Raw genomic sequence first — 26638 nt, 5'->3', positions numbered from 1 at the left:
GCAGAATGGGTCAAAGGAAAGATATGGTTCTTTTTGGAGTATTTGGCTTTTAAGACTCTAATTAGCATGTGGTTGTTTAGGATTCTGGATAGAGACAATTCCCTAAGACCTGTGAATGATTTCCCCCAAGTTTTCCAGGGCTGCCTCTTGTTTGTTTGCACATTTGCGTTAGACTGGGCAGGGAGAGGAGGTGAAGGGGAAATCAGTTTTGCCACTTGTTAACAATGCAGGTAAAAGGTTCAAAGATACAAGGTAGAAATTTAGTTTCAAAGTGAGTATTTTGGATTGTCTCTGATTTCAGTTATCCTTGTCATTCCCTTTGTCTCAGATAATGAAGGTGACTATAATTTGAAATTTTACTATTTGTTACTCAGGAATTCAGTCTTTTAAACTTGTGTGGTATCTGTGCTAATGTATATCTTGGAACTTCAATATTTGTGTATCTGGCTTTATCTTTTGTGGCTGAAGAAAAAGAGGATGTAGGATGAGAGATAAGGAATTGGGCCTCCTGTTTCTGATCCTAACCTTGCAGCAAAGATAGAATACTTAAGGATGAGTTATTTAATTTCTTTATACCTCATAATTTTCTTGACATGCAAAACCTTAAGCCTTTTCATTTGACTAAAAGTAACATCAACCACAATCCTAAATAGATACCATAGCGTAACAGCACAGTTAGGTGAGTGGGCTTTGGAATCAGACACCTCTCCAATTATTTTTTTTCTTTTTTGAAACTCAGTTTCCTCATCTGTAAAATGGGGATAATAATACCTACCTATTAGGTCTAATGAGAAAATATATTTAAAGCGTGGAGCATAATGCTTGCCATTTAGTAAGTGCTTGATAAATGGTAGCTATTATTAATCAGTTATATATTTAAGAAAAAGAGAAATTTCCCTCTCAGATGAGGCTAGGCTTAACATTATTCTAAAGCATAATTATATTTGAAATATTTCTTTATATTTGAAAGATGAGTCATTTTTATAATTATGTTTCTCCTACAGGGTTATTTTGTTGTTGTTGTTGTTGTTTTTGCACACCTTAACTTTGGGATTCCTTTTTTAACTGTTTTTTCGTATTTTTTTGGAATATGTACCTTCTCATCTGAACTTTAGTACTTTAGGTAGTAGGTAGTTTTGCTATGCGTTTAATCCATGACTGTGCATTATTTTACCCACAAGTTGTTCCAAGAGGAGAAGTCGTTCCCTCCTGGGTAACTGTTAGACTATTTTAAAAGTCAGAGGACTGGTGTACTTTTAATTCCATCAAAACCAAGATTCTAACCTCACTCCCACCCCTCCACACAGAATGCAGCAGAGTCGCAGCAGCTCCGGATGGGGAAAGTCCTGGACAAAGGCAAGACTGTTAACGAGAGTAATTCTTTCTTGTTTTTTAGCATTTTCCCCTTCAGAGTCTTTCCATGAAAGGATCTCCAAAATGGCTCAGGGATTGCACAGCAGTGCAGGCTTCTGCTGTTTGACTTCTCAGGCCAGCCAGGGTTTTGTTTCTTTTTTTCCTCTTTCCTATTTTTTTTTCTTTCTTATTTGTTTGTTTGTTTGTTTTATTTATTTTGTTCTTTATTATATTTTTTATTAGCCAGGGTTTTGAGTTCTTGCTTTTGGTACTTAAATGAGTAACTGTGGGAACTACAGCATATATACAGGAGACCCCTAATATTTCAAGGGAAGTGAAGGATTTAAAAAATTTTCCCTTTAGTGGAAGTTGTACACTGAGGGAATCCTGAAGTTAAGACCTACAAGAAAAATCAGCTATAAAGGCAAGTTGCCCCAACCCCTTAGGCACCAAAATTTAAATGACCTAGTAATAATCAAACCAAAATATTTCCCTTGTAAAATTATCTGTAATTGAAGTAAAGTGATATCTTTTGGTAAAGAAAATCAGAAAAATAAAAGTTCCACTTGATTTTGCTAAGTTTCAAAGCAGTGGCTATCAAACTTTGGGGTTCATCAAAATCCCTTTGGGACCTTATTAAAAATACCCATTCTCAGGATCTCGCTCCTGCTAGTCAGTCAGAACCCCTGGGGGGTAGGGCTCAGACATCTGTACTTTTTACCAAGTTCCTCAGGCGATTCTTCCTGCGTACACCAAAGTTGAAGAACTACTGTTCTATGATAGGCCATAGTTTTTGCCCTTCTTAACTTTTGGATCCCAGTGTTTTGAAGACAATTAGTTGTTTTCGATGCCTCTTTGGAGTTTAGTTCAAAAAGGTTTTTAGAGCTTTGCTTGCTCTGGATCTGATTTTCTTCTGAAAGTCGAGGTAGTGTCAGAGTAGTACAGTCTAAGGAAAGTAGAAGGCAACATTTTAGAATCTGGCTGACGTTCCCAAATTTGTTCACTTTCCTGTCTTAATGGGGTTATGTTTTTAGACAAGAGTGCACAAACACATTACAGCATCAAAACAAGCGTTGTCTTAATTTGCGTGAGATGCTACTATGCATCTAAAACAAATTTTCTAAATTTCTTGCATAAGAATAATTGGAAGACACTTTCTGTTTGGATGTCTTTCAAATAATCGGGTTCTAATATTTTAATATATAACAAAACATTTTTTACACTCTGTATTTACCTCCATCTTTTAAAACATAGTTTTTTTCATGGAGTACTGTGCAGTGTTAGTCAATAATGTATGTGTGTGTCTATGTATATATATTCTTTGTTTATAAAAATAACAAAAAAGAAGAAAAGGTGGTGATGGGATAGATTACCAAGATTTAAATTACCAGCCTTTTAAACCATGACCATGAAAAGTGTTCAAGGTCCAAGTGACATATTACAGTCAACATCAGGTTTCATGAATTGAGAGCTCACAATTTTCATTTGTAGGTGTTTACAGTACAGCTAACTCTTGGAGATCAGCACTGGGAAGCTGAAGGAACTAGTATTAAAAAAGCCCAACACACTGCTGCTGCCAAAGCTTTGGAAGGAACAAAATTTCCTAAACCCATAGTCCGCCCTTTTCGTAGCGAAGGAAGGAATCCAGGTATTATGCGTGGGCCAAGACAGGTTCCTTTCAAAAGTGTGTCTAGAGGTACCCATTTAGTATGTATATGAATTATTTCATGACTAACTTGTTGATTTTGAAAGCACAGATTCTGCACTACCAGTGGCAAATGCTTATCTTTTAGGAATCCTTCAACTTTACTCTAAAGCAGTGGTTCCCAATCTCTGGTCCCTGGACTCCTGATGATCTGGAGAGGTGGTTATGGGATAAAAGGGGGGGGGTGTCTCCACATGATTTTTAAGATTTCAGAAAAGCTTAATGAAAATACATTTTTCCCTTTGTTGAGGATGTACGCATTATTCAGAATGTGGGTTTTTGCTGGATCATGTCAACTCAGTGTAGTAATATTGATTATCTCATGTTGATCAGAAGCTTTGATTTACTGTCAGATATACATCTACTGATCATTAAGAAGAATGAGAAAATAACATAAATATATATATTACTTAATAAATACAAATCAGTATGAAGTAACTGTTCAAACAAGGGACCCATGAGCAGAGAATACTAATGAAGAAGAGCATTGGATGAAAAGGTTGGGAACCACTGATATGAAGACTATCATTAGGAATGGAAATTTTAGCAGAATTAACCCTCAAGTGCATAAAGCAGTCCTAGTCCCTCTCTATACAGGAACAAATATGGAAAGATCTCTGTCAGACTTTGCTTGCTGCATTTGATTTCTTTGTGGTATTCTTTCTACAAATTCACTCTCTACTGCAGCAGCTCTATCAGAGCAACTCTAAAGATCGTTCAGGTTGGGGGAGCAGATGTGGCTCAAGCAGTTGAGCACCTGACTCCCGCATGGGAGGTGCTGGATTTGGATCCTGGTGCCTCCTGAAAAAAAAAAAAAAGCAAAACAAATGAAAAAACCAATTCAGGGAAGCTGATGTGGCTCGGTGGTTGAGTGCTTGCTTCCCACACATGAGGTCCTGGGTTCATTCTTGGACCACCTGTTCCTCAAAAAAAAAAAAAAAATCATTCAAGTTGTACTTAAAATACAACTATATAAATTATGAAAAAATAGAATTCTAATGTCAAGAAGCAGAGTTTTGGTAACTCATGTGATCCTCGAATTTTGTAGAACCCAAAGATATTCTTAAAAATTTGATTCATGGTAACTATAACTGGCTCAACTAAATTTGATAAATTTACTTGACCAGTTATGATATGGAAAATCAAGTCATTTTAATTTTTCTCTATGTACATCTTAAAGAGGCATTTTAGAGTGGATTTTTGTATGCATTTAATTGAATTTTGCCATTGCTAGTGTTGTTCTGTGTTTGATACAAAAATATTGTTTTTAAATGTGGTAGTGCACTGGCACTAATCTTTCCAGGCTGATTTTTTTTTAAATGATTTGCAAAGGTTTATGAATTGGAATAACCGAGAAAAAAATAAACTCTAGAAAATGAGTAGTGAATGTTTTCTGAAGTTGATAATTCTGACCTAACCCAAGATGTACTTGCTCCTCTTGTATATAGAAATGGAATTCATTTTCCTAACAAGTATTACCACAGGTCAAAATCCCATTATAAATGTTAGGAGTGGAAATATCTGAATATTCTGTGGACTTTATCTGACTTCTCCAGATAAAATTTACTTTCTGCCTCGGTAATTCTACACTTTTTCTTACGGCACACATCCCATTGCATTGTAGTTCATTGAGTGTGTTGTTGGTTCTTTGAAAGCCTCTGGAGCAAGAGTTTTGTCCCTCAACCTTAACATAGTGCTTTGCATACAGTTCTCAATAAATCTGTTGTTCAGTGAAGTAGAGTGTACAAACATATTTCTAAGTGTAAGTCAATAACCCAGTAAGTCAGTACAACCAAAGTTATGTTGGTTAGTATTACCAAGCAATAAAATAATTTGGACAGTCACATGGGATTTTATAATCATAGGATTTGACATGTATTAGAATTTCTTTCTGACAACTGGAATGTATGGCCTTCACCGATAACATCTTGTGTTAAATTGTTGCTTCCTCTAATAGCCCTTACAGTATATTTTGTGCCATTGACTGTCTATTAAACCCCAAAATCACAGCAGATTCTTGGATTTCCTGACCTGATGCCTAGCAGTGACGTACTTAGGCCTTTTAATGTAATGCATCATGAATCCAATTAGTAGAAAGCATGCTATTCTTTTTTATTTTAGCAACTGTTAGTCTCATGTCAGGAAAAAAAAAGTTCTTTGTGTTGGTTCTGTGTTGCAGAAAGTATAACCCCTACGGTAGAGCTAAATGCACTGTGCATGAAACTTGGAAAAAAACCAATGTACAAGCCTGTTGACCCTTACTCTCGGGTGCAGTCCACCTACAACTACAACATGAGAGGAGGTGCTTATCCCCCGAGGTATGTGTGTGTTTGTTTTGCAAATACAGGTGAAAAATGAATATATCTGATGCTTTACATGGAATGGTAAATTAGCACTTATCTATAGATTGAGATGCAAATAATGATTTGGTCGTCTTTCGACCTGTCAAATGTTGAAGTCAGTCTTAATTGTGCTGGTGCCCTTGGAACTGTGCCTTGGTGCTCTTTGAACTCCTTTCTTCTCAGAGGGCATGAGTTATTTCTCACTATTTATGTGGTTTATGCCCCCAAGCCATGTAGTTAAAGATCATTCTTGTAATTGCTCTGTGTAACTGAATAATTTGAAAACAGTTTCCCCAACACCTTGAATCTCAGCATTTGTAGAATTCTTGATTCTTGTTTTTTTGGGTACTTTTTTGACTTTTGACGGTGTGTGCTTTGTAAATAGCCTTGGAGTACAAGTGCAGTAAAATACTAATTGAAACCTGAAAATGCCATGCATTAAAATTCTCCTGCTGGTAGTAGTAATATGCTAGTCAATACATTGATGATCAAAATCAAAATCTTAATTTCCCTGTTCTCTTTAGGGGGACACAATGCTTTTTTTTTTTTTTAAAGTATATCATTCATACATGAACATACATAAACAAGTGTATAGTAAAAGTTGTGAACTTACAAAACAACATGTATAAATAACATCATACAGATCTCCTATACATCAACCCACCACCAACATCTTGCCTTGTGAGACATTTGTTACAAATTAAGAAAGAATATCGTCAAAATCTTACCACTAACTATAGTCTATCTTACATTTGGTATATTTTCCCCACAACCCACCCTATTATTATTTTTAATATATTTTTATTATAGAAGTGACCTTATAAAACAATCATGCACATGTATAGAATACACATTTGAAAAATACAAGCTTTGAAATATAAGAAAGCAGGTCCTGCTAGGCTATGGGCTGTTGGGATTTACAGAAATGAGGGTCCTTTCTGAAAGCCTTCACTCAAGTTTCAGGAGCTCTTCTGGTGACTCGTGCTTGGATGAATATTCAGGTATGTGAAAGTAGAACAAATTAAGTCTTCATTTCAGCATTTTAGATTTTGTAAATACAGGTTAGCATTATAAATTAAAATTGTAATTGGTAAGCCATCCTATTTTGTGGAATATTAGTTTGATTTGCTAAACAGTATTTGTTCATACTGTTGACAGTTCTAAACCAACTTAAACTTTTACAAAATTTCTGCATACATTGATGAGTCATTATTAGCAACCAGACACTAATGTAATTAGGATCCGTGATGAAGAAAATACTTGGAATTTACTGGAGAATATATGGGTGACTTATCAGATTGAGAATATAATTTTCCTAACTCCCTTTTATTCTTTAGGTACTTTTACCCATTTCCAGTTCCACCTTTACTTTATCAAGTTGAACTTTCTGTGGGAGGACAGCAATTTAATGGGAAGGGAAGGACGAGACAGGCTGCGAAACACGATGCTGCTGCTAAAGCATTGAGGATCCTGCAGAATGAGCCACTGCCTGAGAGGCTAGAGGTAAGGAGACAATAGTAGTGAAGGTTCCTTGACAATTAGGACAGAGCAGGAGGGTGGTATAAAACACATCATCTCAAGTAGCTTTCTCTAAAGAGATACATTGACAACTGTCCATAATTTTTGTTATTCAAGAACTTATAAGATCTTTTACCCTGTATCTCTTTTTTGCCTTTAAAAAAAATTCTTAGCAAGAAAATGAAATGCTTTCTTTTTCACTCTGTGGCAGCTCTGAGTGACATGTTTGAGTGTGAACATGTCAAAGTTTTTGATTCATTTGAGTTGTAAAGAACACATGTGGATGAATTCTTAGGTGTTAAAGATTGTTCATGTTGGAATCTACTATGATTAGAGAATTTTCTGAAGCCTGTTTTTGACCAGCTACTCTTTCTTTATTATGTGGGAGTGTTCTCTATTCTGCATAAAAGGACCATCACAAAACTAAGTAGCTTAAATAGACACAGTCTTTTATTTTGCTCACAAATCTGCAATTTAGGTAGGGCTTGGCAGGAGTAGCTCATCTTTGCTTCACATGGCTTTGGCTGAGGTCACTTGGCAGGGAGTTGAAGAATCTACTTTTAAGATGGCTCACTCACATGGCTGGCAAGGACTGGCTGTCAGCTGGGAACTAAGCTGGGGCTTTTGCCCAGAAAAGCTCTTCTCTTAGTGGACTGCTGCACAGGCTTCCTAATGGTATGGTGGCTGGGTTCCAAGAGTGAGCCTCCTACGAGACAGGAAGTGGAAGCAGCTGCTGCTTCCAGTCTTAACGCCTGGATTCAGAAATCAGCACAGCTTTACTTCTGCCATATTCTGTAGTCACGAAGGCATAAAGCCCAAATTCAAGGGTGGGAGGCATAGAACCCCACTCTTTAAAAAGTGAAGTTACAATTTGCATAATATAAATTTAACCATTTTAAATGTACAGTTCAGTGACTTTCAGTACATTCACAATGTTGAAAACCTTACTTTTTAAAAAAACATCTTTATTGAGATATTCCACATATCACACAAGTCACTCATTTAGAGTGTACAATTCAGTGGTTTCTACACAGTCACTGGGTTTTGCAGCTGTCACTGCAATCAATTTTAATTTTTTATAAAATAATTTTCACCAGTTTTGCTGGAAAACAGTTCCTTGGAGTTGCTTACATTATTTTGGAATGGCCCCAGTATATTATCAGTTTTATATATCACTGGATTCTATTTGCTGATATTTTAAGGTTTTTTTTTAACATACTTAGGGATATTGGGCAGTAGTTTTCTTTTTCTTTTTTAAAGGTTTATTTTTTTATTTCTCTCCCTTCCCCCGCCCTCCCCCCCCAGTTATCTGCGCTCTGTGTCCATTCACTGTGTGTTCTTCTGTGTCCACTTGTATTTTTGTCAGCGGCCTAGGAATCTGTGTTTCTTTTTGTTGCATCATCTTGCTGCATCAGTTCTTCATGTGTGCAGCGCCACTCCTGGGCAAGCTGGACTTTTTTTCGCCCTGGGCGTTTCTCCTTTTGGGGCGCACTCCTTGCCCGTGGGGCTCCCCTATGCAGAGGATATCCCTGCGTGGCACAGCACTCCTTGCGCATATCAGCACTGCGCGTGGGCCAGCTCCACATGGGTCAAGGAGGCCCTGGGTTTGAACCCTGGACCTCCTATATGGTAGGTGGATGCTCTATCAGTTGAGCCACATCCGATTCCCTATTTACTTATTTATCCCCACCTCCTCATTGTTTGCATTTGCAATGTCTGTTGTGTTCTGGTCTTTTTTTTTTTTTAGGAGGCACTGGGAACTGAATCCGTGGCCTCTGATGCGGGAGGGAGGTGCTTAATCATTTGAGCCACTTCTGTTCCCTGCTTTTTTGTGTCTCCCGTTATGTTATCCTGTGTCTCTTGTTGTATCATCTTGTTGCATCGTCTCACCGCGCCTGCCTGTTGTGTCAGCTTGCTGTCTTGCTCATTTTCTTTAGGAGACACCGGGAACCAAACCTGGGACCTCCCATGTAATAGGCAGGAACTCAGGCACTCGAGCCACATCCACTTCCCTCAATTATCACTTTTGAACTTCTTTTCTAGCAACTCTAACTGTGTAAAGATAGATATTGCATGATATTTATTCTTTCATAGAGGTCTTCCAAAGAACAAAGGGAACGAAGGGGAAGCACACTTAAAAAAACAAAACAGAGCAAAACAGAATAAAACTCATAATGGGGTAGTGGATGTAGCTTTGTGGTTGAGTGCCTGCTTCCCATCTTCCCATTATGAGGTCCTGGGTTCAATCTCCAGTTCCTAGTAAAAAACAAAATCAAAAACAGAACAAGGGAGGCAGATGTGGCTCAAACAATTGGGCTTCCACCTACCACATGGGAGGTCCTGGGTTAGGTCCCCGGTGCCTCCTGGAGAAGACGAACTTGCGCAGTGGGCAGGCACAGCGAGCTGACATAACAATATGATGCAACAAACAAGACACCAAGAAGAAAGATAATAAGAGATACAACAAACAAGGAAACTGAGGTGGCTCAGGTGATTGAGCACCTTTCTTTCACATGGGAGGTCCCAGGTTCGGTTCCCAGTGCCTCCTAAAGAGAATACGAGCAGGCACAGAGGGCACACACAGGTGGACACAAAGAACAGTGACCGCAAGCAATGAGGGGTAAGGGGATAAATAAATAAATCTTTAAAAAAAAAACAAACCCCATCCTCTTTTAGAATGATCCTAAGAATTTATTGTATTGTACTCTTTTATATCATCTTGGATAATATTTTACCATTAATCATAATTTACTCCTAAATATGCCAAGCAAGTAATAATAAGTAATAGAGGGAAGTGAAAGAATGGTAGAACTCCTAGGTGAATGATACAATAGTGAAATAATTTGTCACTATTGTACCACTCTTTAATGTTCTTAGTGTATTACCAACATATTGTGTCATCTTTCAAGAAGTTATAGAAGACTGGAGACTCTACCTTTTTTATCTACTTTTAGCTTTCATTGAACCCAGCTAAGAATGAAGAATTTTCTTTTTCCATTCATAATGGGAAAGAGAAGAAAATTGAAAGAAGATATTTCTGATTTTTAGACAAATGAGAAGATGAATGCAAAGAGACAGCAGCACTCTAGACTGTAATGATGGTGAAATTGAGCATTTAAGTGAAATGTCAGACTATGAATCTTCAGGTGATATCTTAGATGAGTTTCTACAAACTCAAGAATTCAGTGTGTGGTAGTATTTTATGGTGTACAAAAAGGAAATCTGGTATTCTTATTTAGTCAGCTCACTTAGTGTAATATTTTGTGACAATCTAGACCACCCTGTTTTGATAAAAGTACATGTGGCAACATTCTTTTATCTTTTATGATATTTGGACACCAAAATTTATTTCTTACCACTTATCAGTAGACAAATGCAAAAAGCAATTGTTTGTACAAAGATGATTGAAAGGAAATAGATGATGTGAAAATGAAAAAAAAAACAACCCATTGGATTGATTCTTCTTCTGTTGGTGTTTATAAATCTAAAAATGAAAACATTTTGCAGTTATGGAGCAAAGAAGATGGCTGTTCACTCTACAACAAAATTTTGAGTCCAAAGGTTTAAAAAATTTCAGAAGTTTTATCTTCTGACAATACAAGTAGAAGAAGAAGTGGAAGTCATGATATGCTAGAACCTATTGAAGGTATATATGAAATCTGGCATCATTACAGATGACTGTCCTGTAGGTTCAGGCATGCCACTTAAGCAGTTAGTTGCATTTAGAGGACCTTGCCTATTGTAGGAATATATACCTTCCAAATGAGAAACATATGAAATAAGAATTGGGGTTTGCTTTTTTTTTCTCTTTCTTGCCTGCAGGCACTCTGACCTCTACTTAGAGCTCAGATATACCACAGTGGATTTGCTATTTTTAAATATTTATTAAAACTTCTGATGAAATTGTTTTTTATATCCTTTTATTCTGTAAATTATTTGTAAAATGACTTCGAATATAGAAAAATAAAGAGTATATTGGAGTCAGATGGTATTGATGACTATTTTTTCTGGCATACTGTTGGGTAAGCATGGTTCAGAGTTATTTTTGTTTGTTTGTTCCTTTCCCTTCCCTTTTCTCTTTTCTCTCTTCTCTCTTCATGTTGCCTAGATTTTATTGCTGAACCATGTGCTATGAAATTGATGTTAATAATAATTCCTACTTTCTGAAGGTAAGATTAAAAGCGATATTTCCCCATTTTGCCAGGAATAGTATTTGTCCAGTCCAAATTATATCATAAAATTATGTATATAAAAGAGCAACATAATATCACTTCCAAATAAATGTATATTATTGTTCCCTGTTTTGCCTTTTTTGTTTTACTGGCTGTTTCATCCCTATTGAAATTAATTTGGGGGTACTTTTTTTTCCCCATCCCCCCTCCCTGACTGGTTTGCTGTGTCCATTCACTTTGTGATCTTCTGTATATGTTTCTTTTTGTCTTGTCTTCTCATTTTCTCCTCTAGGCTTCACCAGGATTCAATCCTGGGACCTCTGATGTGTGACAGAGGTTCCCTGCCTCTTGTGCTACCTCAGTTCCTGGTTTCTGTTGCAGTTCACCTCTCTTTTGTTGCATCATCATCTTGCTGTGTTGCTCACTATGTGGGTCTCGCTTACTGCACAGGCAGCATTTACCAGGAGGCCCCGGGGATTGAACCTGGGTCCTCCCATATGGTAGATGGAAGCAAAATCGCTTGAGCCACATCTGCTTCCCAGGAGGCAATGTCTTAATGGCTTAGAGCAGTCAATCACAAGTCTGGTTGCTAGTGAAATCAATAATCAACCTTATTTTTTAAATAAGCAAATAATGTGATATCCAGGCCCTACCTGCAAGATTTGGGTTCACTGTCTGGAGAGGGGCTCATGGCATGTGTCCTCTAAGGCTCGCAAGTAACCCTAGTGTTTCTCTGGTTGAGAACAACTGGCTGGCTTAGAGTTTTAGAATTTAGCAGTAGAACCATTGTTTTTTTTTATCAGTCTTATGTAGACCCTCAAATAAAATAGCAAAGTAACATTTCATTAGTATAAATTTATTTTATGTTTGATTTAAAAATGTTTATAAAGGCAATCAGTGAACCATTTATGCGTATTTTCAAGACATAGAATTATACTATATATTGCCTCTGTCCATTATAAAATAAGCAAGGCTGGGAAAGATATGGTCACACCCTTAGGACAGTGGTTAACTCTGCCATGGGAAGGAGAATGAGAGGGACTTCCTTTTTTCTTAAGAAAGAAAAAAAATGATGTCAATAGGATTTAACATTGACATGGTTAAATCCAGACCAATAGCTTCTTACTTTATTATCTATACTTTTATGTATGTTTGAAATAGGTCAAATTAAAAACAGAAATTAAAATTAATTGGACTGGTTTAATGAACAAAAAAATTTGAAATTTGGGGTGTACACATGATAATTAAGGTCTTAGATCGGCCTCAGCACCCAGTTTATTTCTCAGTTTTGTTCTGGTTGCACATTCAGGAGAACATTCTCACTGACACACACACACTTAGCATAAGAGTGGGTGTTTTTTGTTTTGTTTTTAAACATCTTACCTCTTTTTAAAAAAATCTCAAAAATAAAAATTTTTAAAAATTTAAAAAATAACACCAAAAAAAAGTTTAAAAAAAATCTCTGGACGCTTCAGATAAACAGCTATCAAAAATCTTTGCTCTGTTGTGCATAAAAATAGTTTAACCTGTTAGCCCAAGGTAATGTGTTGATGGTCTTGCATATGTTAATATCTAGTATGAAATACATGGCTGCTTTTAAAAATATAGTATTCTCTATTAATTTCAAACTAAACCTAGGTGGTACCCTAACCTTCTAAGGCACAGTGAATCAGGCTTGTTTTAAGGATTCACTCATAGAAAGGCAGACCCTTTTTCTGCTTTGGTTTTAAACAACAAAAATAAAAGTATGTTTAGGGTAAACCACCAGAACTACCATGCAAATAGTTTTGATCATCCAAAAGTGAAATGAAACCAGATTGGAGAAAAAACATTATCATGGAAGGAGAAAAGGAAATAAAAATAGTGTCTGAATGAATTTATATTTACAAAATTATACTCTTGATTGTACCAGTTTTTTATTTTGGTTCTTTAACCAAGAATTTTGTGTTTCTTTTTTTAAACCAATTTTATTGATCCATGGTAATAAAGCCTACAGTTCATCCAGAGTGTATAATCACATAGTTATGCATTCATTTCTTTTAATTAGAGCTTGTAATGTCAACATAGCATTGGTAGGATCTATCTGATAAATGTAAGGAAATACACAAAAGATAAAATCTTGGATAGTCTTGCACTGTACCTATTTAGCAATACCACCAGTCATAGGTTCCTGTCAGCTAGTTTTAATATTGGAAACAGTATTTTACAAATTCTTTGACAAGAGTCCCAATAATGTGAAGAAAAATGCAGCTCTCTTGCAGTATTTTGGGAGGACTTTGCTATAGCTTTTTTAGTTTCTTATATTATCACTAAAACATAACCTATGTTCCATGTTATCATATGCAGAGAGAATCTCTCTAACTCAATTTGATCCCAAGCCTGGCTTGAGGATGTAATTGAACCTTGTTACAAAGATAGAATCTGTTCTCTTCTTTGGTTCAGGAGACTTTATTAGCTTGTACCTTGAATTTTTGCCAGCAATGGTAAATAAGATACACAGGGCAGTTTTATAATTGGTTTCACCTCATCCTTTCTTAAAGCATTTTCCATGTACATCATGTCCAAATAAAAACCCTATATACTTCAGGTGGAGAGACATGTATTTGCATTTGAGATGTTCCACATTGATCTGTCTGTATTTTGACTTTTCCAAAATATGCCTTAACAGTATTTGTGACAGTACTTTGGAAGCTGCTTAGACCCAAGCAGTAGTGGCATCTTTTTTTTTTTTTCCAAGATTTATTTTTTTATCTATTTCTCTCCCCTTTCCCCACCCCCCCAGTTGTCTGTTCTCTGTGTCCATTTTGCTGCGTGTTCTTGTTTTTGTCCACTTCTGTTGTCAGCGGCACGGGAATCTGTTTCTTTTTGTTGCGTCATCTTGCTGCATCAACTCTCCGTGTGTGCAGCGCCATTCCTGGGCAGGCTGCACTTTCTTTTGCGCTGGGCGGCTCTCCTTACGGGGCGCACTCCTTGCGTGTGGGCCTCCCCTACGCGGGGGCCACCCCTGCGTGGCACAGCACTCTGCACACATCAGCACTGCGCATGGGCCAGCTCCACACAGGTCAAGGAGGCCCAGGGTTTGAACTGTGGACCTCCCATGTGGTAGATGGACGTCCTAACCACTGGGCCAAATCCTCTTCCCAGTAGTGGCATCTTGATGCATCACAATTGGGCTGATTCATACTCAAATGTCTGTTATGTATGGATTGTTTATGGTGGACTTATTAGGTGCTGTCTGATCCAAGTTTTAAAGAATACTTTCTCTTTTTTAACATTTAAAATCCAATGACACATGGTATACTTGTAGCCTTGTTTCCTGGGTTAATGTTAAATCCATAAAACCACTTTTCAGTGACTCTTAAGGTTTGTCAACCCAGTGGGGATGTCAAAGTTTTAATAAGAGTTAACTGCTAAACAATTATTCTTCTTTTAGGTGAATGGAAGAGAATCAGAAGAAGAAAATCTCAACAAATCTGAAATAAGTCAAGTATTTGAGATTGCACTTAAACGGAACTTGCCTGTGAATTTTGAGGTAAACTTATTCTACAAGTAGGGCTTTGTACGAAATCCTGGTGGTGGTCATCTTTGGAATGATTTTTTCCCTAAATAACACAGGAATAATATTCATATATGTGTGAACCTTCAAGTTGAAAATTTCAAAATGCTTTATTAATCTGGGAGCATCCTTGGATCTCTAGTTGGTCTACAGTGAGTGGCCTCATTGGGTCTGTGAACTTTTTAAAATGGTCTAAAGAAATATTGTATTCATGTTGACATGACTTTTTGTGGAAAGAGGGCCCATTGTTTTTATCAGTCTCAAAAGTTTCTGTTACTCTCAAAATATTATGAACCTTCTTAAGTAAACCGTAAAAATCTTGTCAGTTTTATTTTTAAAAAGACATAGGTTTTGCCATTGTCCATTGCCTACCTCTCCAATTCACCTGTTTAATAACTTAATTCGTTGGAGGAGCTTCTGTGGTGTAAAATAATAATTAATGGGTTGTTAGTTCAAAATGGAATATAAAATACATTTAATATGTGTTTCTTGTGAAGACATAATAAATCCAAATAGAGGAGGGAGTTAAAGGAGGATTTTTTAAAAGACCTTGATGGTCTCTTACATTGCCAAATTCTTAGCAAATTATTTATTTTGATGCACATGCTTAATTATGTAAGGCTGTGTTTTTTGTTTTTTAAAGATTTATTTTATTATTTATTTATGCCCCCTGCTTGCCACTTGTTTCTGTCTGCTGTGTCCATTCACTGTGCGTTCTTCTCTGTCTGCTTGTCTGCCTTTATTGCATCATCTTGCTGCGCCACCTCTCCGTGGGCCCTCCAAAGGCATGGGCCGTTAGCTCTCTGCGGGCACAGGCCAGCTTGCCTTCACAAGGAGGCCCTGGGAAGCGAACCCATGGCCTCCCATATGGTAGACGGGAGCCCAATTGGTTGAGCCACATCTGCTTCCAAGGTTGTGTTTTGATATGCAATGCAGGTTTCTTAATCAGTTCTTCAGTCTTTCAAAGTTATAAAGAATATTTATTTAGGTTTCAAATGATCTTTAGACTCTGGTCATGCACTGTTACTTCAGGCCAATGTTGTTTGAACTTGGACACTTGCTTAAAATAGTTAAATTAGCTGTAAATGTCTTTTAGCCTATTTCTTTTTTAAAAAGCCTATCAAATATCTGTTATCCTGTAAAATTAATTTTTAAGCAGTTTTGCAGTTATAGGTGACCTCTGTAAATTTCATGTCTGACCCTAAATTTCATGCCTGACTTTCATACATTGTATATACATTGTATAATTTGCCATATTATGTGCTAGCACCCTAAGTTGCCTTAGCATCCAAATCCATCAACTGAGTCATGATGACGTCTGACCTACTGCATGGTGTTGCATATCTGTCTGCCATGGGACAAAGGTGGGAGTGGAGGGTTGTACTTGGATCACAGGACCAGCCTGTATGCAGTGATTTTCCTTGGGCCTTTCCATTTCCTGCCTACTATTCCTACCCCACTCTGCCATATAAGACCAGGTTTATATTCTTAGCCCTCCCTGAGTACATGGCTAGTTCTGTGACCTTCAGTTGGATCTTCTCACCTGGCCTTACTTCCAACCTGGCTACCTTCTGTTCCTCTGTTGAAGAGATGGTATTAGGGAGAGATGACACGGGCCGTACAAAATGACAGCAAGGACTAGTTGTTTAGGTGGGAGCTTTACCACAAGAAGTCACATGGATTTCCTGGGCTTCTATTGCAGGAAAAGAAAGAAATGTTCCTCCTGTCCCCCTGCTGAGAGATTGGCATGACATGAGATTGCAGGTTTAATGATTGGAGAGAAGGGTGGCAAGGTTGTCGAAGGGACAGATGCCTGGCTCCCAGGTCACCTCAAAATCACGGAGATGGCTGTTGGGGCCAAGGTCCTAGATTCCTGTGAAATTTTCACCCACTTGCATTGGTTGTCGCCCTGCTTGCGACAGCTTCTTCAAGTTTAGTGAGGGATTGCCATTTTATATTTTGCTCTGTGGGATTTGGGAGCCAAGTTTGGTGGTGTTCTAAGGAAGCATTTTAAACAGTCTGTAAGTGCCTGTGTAAGCTGTGTCCTTCCAAGCTCTCCTTGACTTTTGTAGAATGGTCGAGGCACCCCTTGTTCTCAGGAGCACTACATGGCTATTTGTTTGGCTGACTTATTTGTCCTATTCAATTTTTTATTTTGAAAAATTTCAAACCTTCGTAAAAGTTGCATGAATAGTAGAATACCCATGTATCAACCAATGGTTAACATTTGCATTTTCTTTCTCTGTAAGTGTACATATTATTTTATATGCTGTTTCTGCACTTTTGCTGCATCATTTGAGAGTAAGAAGTGCACATTATGCTCTTTGACTCCTAACACTTTAGTGTGTATCTCTTAAGAACAAGGACATTCTCTTAAATAGCCACAATCTAATTGTCAAATATGGAAATTTAACATTGCTACAATACTGTTATGTAATATACATCCTATATTCACATTTTGCCAATTATCCCAATGATAGATATCCTTTATAGAAAATTTTCCCTGTTCTCCGTGTCATATAGGATCACACATTGCATTTAGTTGACATGTTTCTTTAGTTTCCCTTTATCTGTGACAGTTCCTCAGCCTTTCTCCGTGACACTGACATTTTTAAAGGTCAGTTATTTTGTAGCACGGCCCTCAGGGTTTTTGTGATTGTTTCCTTATGATGAGATTTGGAAATGCATATTTTTGGCAGGAACACCACAGAAGTGATGCTGCCCCTTCTCAGAGCATCACATGAAATAACTCTGTTCTGGTGTTGGTGATGTTAACATTGTCCCTTGATTTCTGTTTCCTACACCAGATGTCCTCCACTCTAAAAAACCTTTCCCTTTGCTTCTGTGCCCCAAGTTAATTTACATATGGTAAGCCACTCTTTTTAAGTGTACAGTTCAGTGTGTTTGATGAAATTATTTAGTTGCGTAACAGTCACCACAATCAAGATATGAAATATCTTTCATCCCAGAAGCCTCCCCCCTCCCCCACCCTGTGTCCTTTGAATTCAATCCTTTCCTTACATCCCCAGTCCTTGGCAACCACTGATCTAATTCCTGCCCCTGTAGTTTTACCTTTTACAGAATATTGCATAAATGGCATCAGAGTATATTGCCTTTGTCTGGCTTTTACTTAGCATAATGGAAACTTTTTGAGTCATCCATGTTGTTTCATGTATCAGTAGTTCTTTTTTTTTTTTTTTTTTTTAAGATTTTATTTTTATTTATTTCTCTCTCCTTCCCCGCTCCCCCACCCTCGTCTGCTCTCTGTGTTCATTTGGTGAGTGTTGTTCTGTGTCCACTTGCATTCTTGTCAGGCGGCATGGGAATCTGTCTCTTTTTTTTTTTGTCTTTATTTTTTTAATATTGCATTAAAAAATATGAGGTCCCCATATACTCCCCATCCCCCTCACCCCACTCCTCCCCCCATGACAACAATCTCTTCCTTTTGTTGTGTCATCTTGCTGCATCAGCTCTCTGTATGCGGCACCACTCTTGGGCAGGCTGCACTTTTTTCACACAGGGAAGCTCTCCTTGCAGGGGGCACTCTTTGCACGTGGGGCTCCCCTATGTGGGGGGCACCCCTGCATGGCATGGCCCTCCCTGCACGTGCCAGCAGTGGGTCAGCTCACCACATGGGCCAGGAGTCCCTGGGTTTGAACCCTGGACCTCCTGTGTGGTAGGCAGACGTTCTATCAGTTGAGCCACATCCGCTTCCCAGTAGTTCATTTTTTATTGCTGAGTAATACTCCATTGTAAGGACATACTAAAATGTACTTTTTTTTTTTTTAAGGTTTATTTATTTTTATTTATTTATTTAATTCCCCTCCCCTCCCCCGGTTGTCTGTTTCCTGTGTCTCCTTGCTGCCTCTTGTTTCTTTGTCCGCTTCTGTTGTCGTCAGCGGCTGGGGAAGTGTGGGCGGCGCCATTCCTCGGCAGGCTGCTCCCTCCCTCGCGCTGGGCGACTCTCCCTATGGGTGCACTCCTTGCGCGTGGGGCTCCCCCACGCGGGGGACACCCCTGTGTAGCAGGGCACTCCCTGCGTGCATCAGCACTGTGCATGGGCCAGCTCCACACGGGTCAAGGAGGCCCGGGGCTTGAACCGCGGACTTCCCATGTGGTAGACGGACGCCCTAACCACTGGGCCAAAGTCCGTTTCCCCTAAAATGTACTTATTTACCAATTGAAGATGATTTGGTTTCCTTTTTTTTTTGGTGATTATGAATAAATAATCAAATACCCTACTAGGTATACATATGATTTCTCTTGGGAGTAGGTTTGCTGGGTTGTGTGATAATACTCTCACTTTAAAAGTGACTTCCAAATTATTTTTCAAACTACATGTATCATTTTACTTTCCTACCAACAGTATATGAGAGTTCTTGTTTGCTGTCCATCCTCTCTAATACTTTGTGTTGTCATCTTTAATTTAGTCTTTTTACTAGGTGTGTAGTGGTCTTACATGGTTTAAATTTGCATTTCTATGAAGACTATTGATGTTGAGCATCTTTTCATGTACTTATTTGCCATCTGTATATCTTCTTTGGTGAAATGTCTGTTCATATTTTTTTGCTAAGTTTTTAATTGAGTTGCCTCTCTTTTTATTAGAGAAGTTGTAGGTATACAGAAAAATCATGCAGAAAATACAGAGTTCCCATGTAATCCTCCCCCCCCCCAAAAAAAAAACCTGCTTACCCTATTATTAACATTTGGCACTTATGCAGTATTTTTGTTACATTATTATATAATTATACTATTAATAGTAGTCCATAGCTCGTGTTAGGGTTCACCATGTTGTACAAATTTTTATTCTAACCTAAAATATCCTCTTGTAACTACATTCAAATATGTAATTCATTGGTGTTAATTACATTCACATTGCTATGCTACCATTACCACCATCCTTTACCAAAACTTTTCCATCACCCTAAACAGAAGTTCTATACCAATTAAGCACTAACTTCTCATTCTCTACTCTGACCCCAGTCCCTAGTAACCTATACCTTAGTTTTTTAATCTGTGAATTTGCTTATTCTAATTATTTCATAACAATCAAGTCATACAATATTTGTCCTTTTCTGTCTGGGTTATTTCACTAACATGATGTCTTTAAGGTTCATCTATGTTGGTACATGTGTCAGAACTTCATTCCTTTTTATGGTTGAATAATCTGTTGTATAGATATACCACATTTTGTTTCTCCATCTGTTGATGGGTTGTTTCTGTCTTTTGAAATTGTGAATAGTACCATTTGAGTCCCTGCTTTCATTTCTTTTGGGTTAGAAATAAGATTGTCAGGTCATATGGTAATTTGGTACTTTCTGAGGAATAGCCACACTATTTTTCAAAGCAGCTATACCATTTTACATTACCTCCAATAGTGAACAAGTGTTCCTATTCTCCACATTCTCTCTAGTACTTTTCTTTTAAAGTAGCCTTTCTAGTGGATGTGAAATGGAATCTCATTGTGGTTTTGATTTGCATTTCTTTAATGGCTAGTGATTTGAGCATCTTTTGATGTCCTTTGATGCGCAAAAACTTCAAATTTCAGTAGTTTCATTTACCTATTTTTTCGTTTGTTCCTTGTGCTTTGGGTGTAAAGTCTGGAAAAACATTGCCCAACCCAAGGTCCTGACAATAGTTCCCTTTGTTTCCTTCTGAGAATTTTATAGGTTTTCGATCCATGTTTGAGCATATTTGGTGTGAGGTAAGGGTCCACCTTCATTCTTTTTTTTTTTTTTTTTTTTTTTTTAAAGATTTATTTATTTATTTAATTTCCCCCCCTCCCCTGGTTGTCTGTTCTTGGTGTCTATTTGCTGCGTCTTGTTTCTTTGTCCGCTTCTGTTGTCGTCAGCGGCGCGGGAAGTGTGGGCGGTGCCATTCCTGGGCAGGCTGCTCCCTCTTTTCACGCTGGGCGGCTTTCCTCACGGGCGCACTCCTTGCGCGTGGGGCTCCCCCACGCAGGGGACACCCTTGCGTGGCGCGGCACTCCTTGCGCGCATCAGCACTGCGCATGGCCTGCTCCACACCGGTCGAGGAGGCCCGGGGTTTGAACCGCGGACCTCCCATATGGTAGACGGACGCCCTAACCACTGGGCCAAAGTCCGTTTCCCCACCTTCATTCTTTTACGTATGGCTGTCCAGTCTTCCCAGCACCATTTGTTGAAGAGACTTTTCTTTCCCTGTGGACTGGGCACTTTTGTTGGAAATCAACTGGTCATAGTTGAGAGGGTTTATTTCTGAACTTCCAGTTTGATTCCATTGGTATATATGTCTGTCCTTGTCCTTGGTTTCTGATAAGAAAGTGCTTGTTGCTGCTGGGAAGTAAAGTCATAGCTTCTAGGCTTTTTGCGGGCAGATAGACCTAAGAGATATACTATTTTAATATCTATATTAAGTCACAAATTTATGCCTCTAATTTCAAACCATCACAGGGTTCTTCGTTTTCATTCCCTATTTCATATTTGTTTCTCCTTTTTCCCACAGTGAGAATCTGGTTCCCCAAAACATCAATATATTATACCAATACCTTCAACAATAAACCTACTAAGTAAAGTTCAAGGTATCTTTGAATTCTTTTATCATTACATTGTATCTCACTGAAGGTATATAGCAACACTGTTGTGTTTTAAGATTACCTACATCATTTTTTCCCCTTGCTAATAGTCTTTATTGAAGTTTGCTTTATATAAAGTAAAATGTACATATCTACTAAGTGCACAACTCCTTAAATTTTAACATATGTGTATATCCATATATCTACCACCCAGATCAAGATACATTTCCATAAACCATGTACTAGTTCTCTTAGCCTCATTTCCAATTAATTCCTGCCCAGAGAAGCTACTTTTTGAATTCTGTCACTGTAGATTACTTTTTGCTTGTTCTTAGACGTCCTATAAGTGGAATTATTTAGTATGTAATTTCCTGTATCCAGTTTCTTATTCTTAACATGTGGTTTTGTTTTGTTTGTTTTTGTTTGTTTTGAGGTATAAGGGGCTGGGGAATGAACCCATGTGTTGGAAGCTGATGCTCAACCACTGAGCCTCACCGGCTCCCCCGAGTTGTTTTTTTCATTTGTTTGTTTGCAATTGTTTTTTAGGAGGCACCAGGGACTGAACCTGGGACTTCCCATGTGGGAAGCAGGTGCTCTACTGCTTGAGCCACATTCACTCCCACAACATAAGATTTTTGAGGTTCATCTATGTTTTTTTTTTTTTAAAGATTTATTTATTTATTTAATCCCCCCCCCCCCCCCCCGGTTGTCTGTTCTTGGTGTCTATTTGCTGCGTCTTGTTTCTTTGTCCGCTTCTGTTGTCGTCAGCGGCACGGGAAGTGTGGGCGGCGCCATTCCTGGGCAGGCTGCTCTTTCTTTTCACGCTGGGCGGCTCTCCTCACGGGCGCACTCCTTGCGCGTGGGGCTCCCCCACGCGGGGGACACCCTTGCGTGGCATGGCACTCCTTGCGCGCATCAGCACTGCACGTGGGCCAGCTCCACACGGGTCAAGGAGGCCCAGGGTTTGAACCGCGGACCTCCCATATGGTAGACGGACGCCCTAACCACTGGGCCAAAGTCCGTTTCCCTGAGGTTCATCTATGTTGTTGTGTATCAGAGTTTATTGCTGAGTGGTATTCCATTGCATGAATGTAACACATTGTCTTATTTTTTTTTAAAGATTTATTTTTATTTATTTAATTTCCCTCCCCTCCCCCGGTTGTCTGTTTTCTGTGTCTTTTTGCTGCGTCTTGTTTCTGTTGTCGTCAGCGGCATGGGAAGTGTGGGTGGCGCCATTCCTGGGCAGGCTGCTCCCTCCTTCGCGCTGGGCGGCTCTCCTCACAGGCGCACTCCTTGCGCGTGGGACTCCCCTACGCGGGGGACACCCCTGCATGGCGCGGCACTCCTTGCGCGCATCAGCACTGCGCATGGGCCAGCTGCACACGGGTCAAGGAGGCCCGGGGTTTGAACCGCGGACCTCCCATGTGGTAGACGGACGCCCTAACCACTGGGCCAAAGTCCGTTTCCCCACATTGTCTTATTGATGGATGTTGGAGTTGTTTCTTCATTGGGGTCTATTATGAATAAAGCTGCTGTGAAATTGTTGTATAAATCTTTCCGTATACATGTACTCCCAGAATACCTAAGTGTTAGGGTAGGTGCTTAACTGTAATAAAAATTGCCAAAGAATTTCCCAAAGTGATAGTATCAGCTTTAACTCCCACCAGTAACATGAGAGTTCTAGTTACTCCACATCTTTGCCAATAATTGATATTATTGGTATTTTTAATTTTGCCCATGTATGTGTGTGTAGTAGTAGTAATATTTCTTTGTGGTTTTAATTTGCACTTCCCTGATGTCTAAAGATGAACACTTTTTCATAAGCTTATTGGTCATTCAGAGATCTTATTTTGTGAAGTATCTGTTCAAGTATTTTATCCAGTTTTAAAATGGAGTATTCTACCCTTTTTTTATTAACTTGAAGGAGTTTTTAAAATATTCTGGATGCAATCCTTAGATACATGTATTGTGCATTCTGTAATTTGCCTTCTAACTTTTTTGTAAACAAATCAATTTTATTGTTACATGTTAATAAATCATACAGTTCCTCCAAAGTGTACAATCAGTGGTATTTGGTATAATCACAGTTGTGCATTTATCACTTCAATCATTATTAGAGGATTTTCATTATTTTAATAATAATAAAAAACAAACAAGAAAATTCTTCACCTCTCAATCTCTCAGTGCTTCCCCTGCTGTACATAGCTACTATTTCTAACTATTCTTGCACAATTATATATTTATTAAGCAGTTTTATTGAAGTATTTTCACATACCATACAATGTATCCAAAGTGTATAATAATTGGCTTTTAGTATAATCACAATGTGGTGCATTCATCATCACAGAAAGTTTTAGAACAATTTCATTACTCCAAAAAGAAAAACTCCACACCCCTTAGCAGTCCTTGCACAGCCCTACATAACCACTTGTCTAATTTCATCTTTATATATTGATTTTTATTTTATATAAATGGAATCATACAATATGTAGTATCTTGTGTCTGGTTTCTTTCATTCAGCATAATGGGTTTTTTTGGTCTAATATTAACAGCTTATAGTAGTAACATTTGTTCAACTTCAAGAAAAATGGTCTCACATATGCAATTTTGCCCATATTCATATTTTACATGCAGTTTTTCTAGGCTATACAGTTCCATTTTACATTTTTTAGCTTTCCTTTTAGTAATTTACATGACCTTAGTCTTTACTTTTAAACCACTTTCATACCCACATAACAGAACTGCTAGTTAAAAATATTATGTTGGGCTTTCACCTTTCCTGTTAATTTCCAAAGATAACACACATCCTTTTTACCAATTCTATTAAGTTAACCCTCAGCTTTCCATTCTCTAACCTCATTCTATTTTTTGGTGACCCATATCCAAGTTATTAACTCATGAGATTACACTATATATTTATTAAGTTAGTTTATTTATTTTTTAAAGATTTATCTTATTTCTTTCTCTCCCCTTTTCCTGACCCCCACCAGTTGTCTGCTCTCTGTGTCCATTCGCTGTGTGTTCTTCTGTTTCTGCTTATATTCTTGTCAGTGGCACTGGGAAACTATGTCTCTTTTTTGTTGCATCATCATGCTGCATCAGCTTTCCATGTGTGCGGCGCCACTCCTGGGCAGGCTGCACTTTTTTTTGCACTGGGCGGCTCTCCTTACGGGTGCACTCCTTGCGCATGGGGCTCCCCTATGCGGGGGACTTCCCTGTGTGGCACAGCCCTGGGTTTGAACCCTGGACCTCCCATGTGGTAGGTGGACGCTCTATCAGGTGAGCCAAATTTGTTTCCTTACACTATGTATTTAGTTCATAGTAGCACAATCCTGCAGTGTTTGTCCTTTTGTGTCTGGCTTACTTCACTCAATATAATGTCTTCCAGATTCATCCATGTTGTCATATGCTTTACAACCTCATTTCTTCTTTTGTTTTAGGCTATTTTGGTATACTTTCCCTTCCAAATAAATTTGATAATTGCCTTTTCTATTTATTTAAAGCAACCTTTTGGAATTTTGAGGCATTGCATTGATCTTTAAATCAGTTTGGGTAGGGTTGACATCTTCACAATGTTTACTTGTAATTCCAATCTATGAACACTGAATGTCTTTCCATTTCTTTAGGTCTTCATTGATTTCTTTAACATTGTTTTGTACTTTTCTACATATAGGTCCTGTACTACTTTGGTTAAGTTATTTACTAGGTATTTGAGTCTTTTCATTGCTATTGTAAATGGAATTTCCCCCCTAATTTCCTCCTCAGATTGTTCAAGACTAGTGTACAAAAACATTACTGATTTTTGCATGTTGATCTTGTATCCTGCCATTTTGCTGAACTCATTTATTAGCTCAAGTAGGTTTATTGTAGACATTTCAGAATTTTCTAAATATAGGATCATGTCATCTTCAAATAGTGATAGTTTTCATTCCTCTTTTACTATTTGGATGCCTGTCATTTTTTTTTCCTTGTCTAATTGCTCTAGCTAGAACTTCTAGTCCAGTGTTGAATAATATTGTCTTGTTCCTGATTTTAGAGGGAAAGCTTTCACCCTTTCTCCATTGTGTATGATGTTGGCTGTGCATTTTTCAAATATACCTTTTATCGTATTGAGGAATTTCTATTCCTATTTTTTGAAGTGTTTTTATCAAGAAAGGATGCTGGATTTTGTCTAATGTGTTTTCTGCATTAATGAAGATGATCTTGTGTTTTTTTCCTTCAATTTGTTAATGTGGTGTATTACATTAATTGATTTTCTTATGTTGAACCACCCTTGCACAGCAAGAAAAATCCCACTTGGTCGTGATATGTAAGTCTCTTGATATCCTGTTGGATTTTTTTTTTCCTTCAAGATTAATTAATTAATTCATTCATTCATTCCCCCTTCTCTTCCCTCTCCCCCTGCCCTGCTGTTTTTGCCATCTGTGTACATTTACTGTGTGATTCTTTGTATCTATTTTTCTTTTTGGTCTTCTCTTCTCATTTTTTATCCTCTAGGATTCACCAGGATTCGATCCTGGGGACCTCTGATGTGGAGAGAGGTTCTTGTTAGCTGTGCCACCTCAGTTCCTGGTTTCTGCTGTGCTTCATCTTGACTCTCCCCTTCGTCTCTCTTTTGTTGCGTCATCATCTTGCTCTGTGACTCACTTGCATGGGCACTGGCTCACCACACAAGCACTCTCGCTCCATGGGTGCTCGGCTTGCCACACAGGCATTGGCTTGCCACATGAGCACTGGCTCACCACGTGGGGACTGGCTCACTGTGCAGGCATGCTTTCTCTTCTCATTTTTCATCAGGAGGCCCCAGGGATCGAACCCGGTTCCTCCCATATGATAGGCGGAAGCCCTATCCTTTGAGCCACATTCGCTTCCCCCTACTATTGGATTGATTTGCATGAATTTTGTTTAGAATTTTTTTATCTATGTTCATTAGAGAGATTGGTCTGTAATTTTCTTTTCTTGTAGTATATTTATTGACTTTGGTATTAGGATGAAGTTGTCTTTTTAAAATATGTTGGATAATTTTTCCCTGTTTAATTTTTTGGAGAGTTTAAACAGGATTGGTGTTAATTGTTTTTGAAATGCTTGATGTACTTTACCTGTGAAGCCATCTCATCCTGGACGTTTCTTTTTTGGAAGCTTTTTAATGACTGATTCATTCTTTTTAAATGTGATTGGTTTTGTTAAGTTTTTCGGTTTCTTGTAGCATAAGTGTACATTATTTGTCCATTTCTAAGAATTAGTTGGTTTCATCTAGGTTGTGTATTTTGTGGGCATATAGTTTCTCATAATATCTTATGATCCTTTTTATTTCTGTGGGGTCAGTCATAACTTTCTCCCTTTCATTTCAGATTGTATTTATTTGCATCATTTCTTTTTCTTTGTTAGCTACCTAGGGGTTTGTCAATTTAATTGATATTCTCAAAGAACCAGATTTTT

The 26638-nt window shown here is 38.2% G+C and overlaps 1 protein-coding gene across 9 annotated transcripts in view; it reads left to right on the top strand.

Annotated features, from left to right (window-relative positions):
• Positions 1 to 26638, top strand: part of STAU1 (staufen double-stranded RNA binding protein 1) — a 66187-nt gene that overhangs the window by 21115 nt on the left and 18434 nt on the right. For 6 of the 9 annotated variants that reach the window (XM_058287210.1, XM_058287207.2, XM_058287208.1 and 3 more), the window contains 4 exons: positions 2845 to 3001; positions 5238 to 5376; positions 6738 to 6903; positions 14524 to 14622. In XM_058287210.1, coding sequence (XP_058143193.1) covers positions 2845 to 3001; positions 5238 to 5376; positions 6738 to 6903; positions 14524 to 14622 — 561 coding nt within the window. The remainder of the gene's footprint in view (positions 1 to 2844; positions 3002 to 5237; positions 5377 to 6737; positions 6904 to 14523; positions 14623 to 26638) is intronic. The other 3 variants (XM_004475288.5, XM_023583725.3, XM_058287211.2) reach the window with 1 other exon arrangement.

This window comes from Dasypus novemcinctus, chromosome 24 (genome assembly GCF_030445035.2).
Source record: "Dasypus novemcinctus isolate mDasNov1 chromosome 24, mDasNov1.1.hap2, whole genome shotgun sequence".
Classification (NCBI taxonomy): Eukaryota; Metazoa; Chordata; class Mammalia; order Cingulata; family Dasypodidae; genus Dasypus; species Dasypus novemcinctus.
The sequence above is the reverse complement of the archived record's forward strand: the minus strand, read 5'-3'. Positions and strand labels throughout refer to the sequence as shown.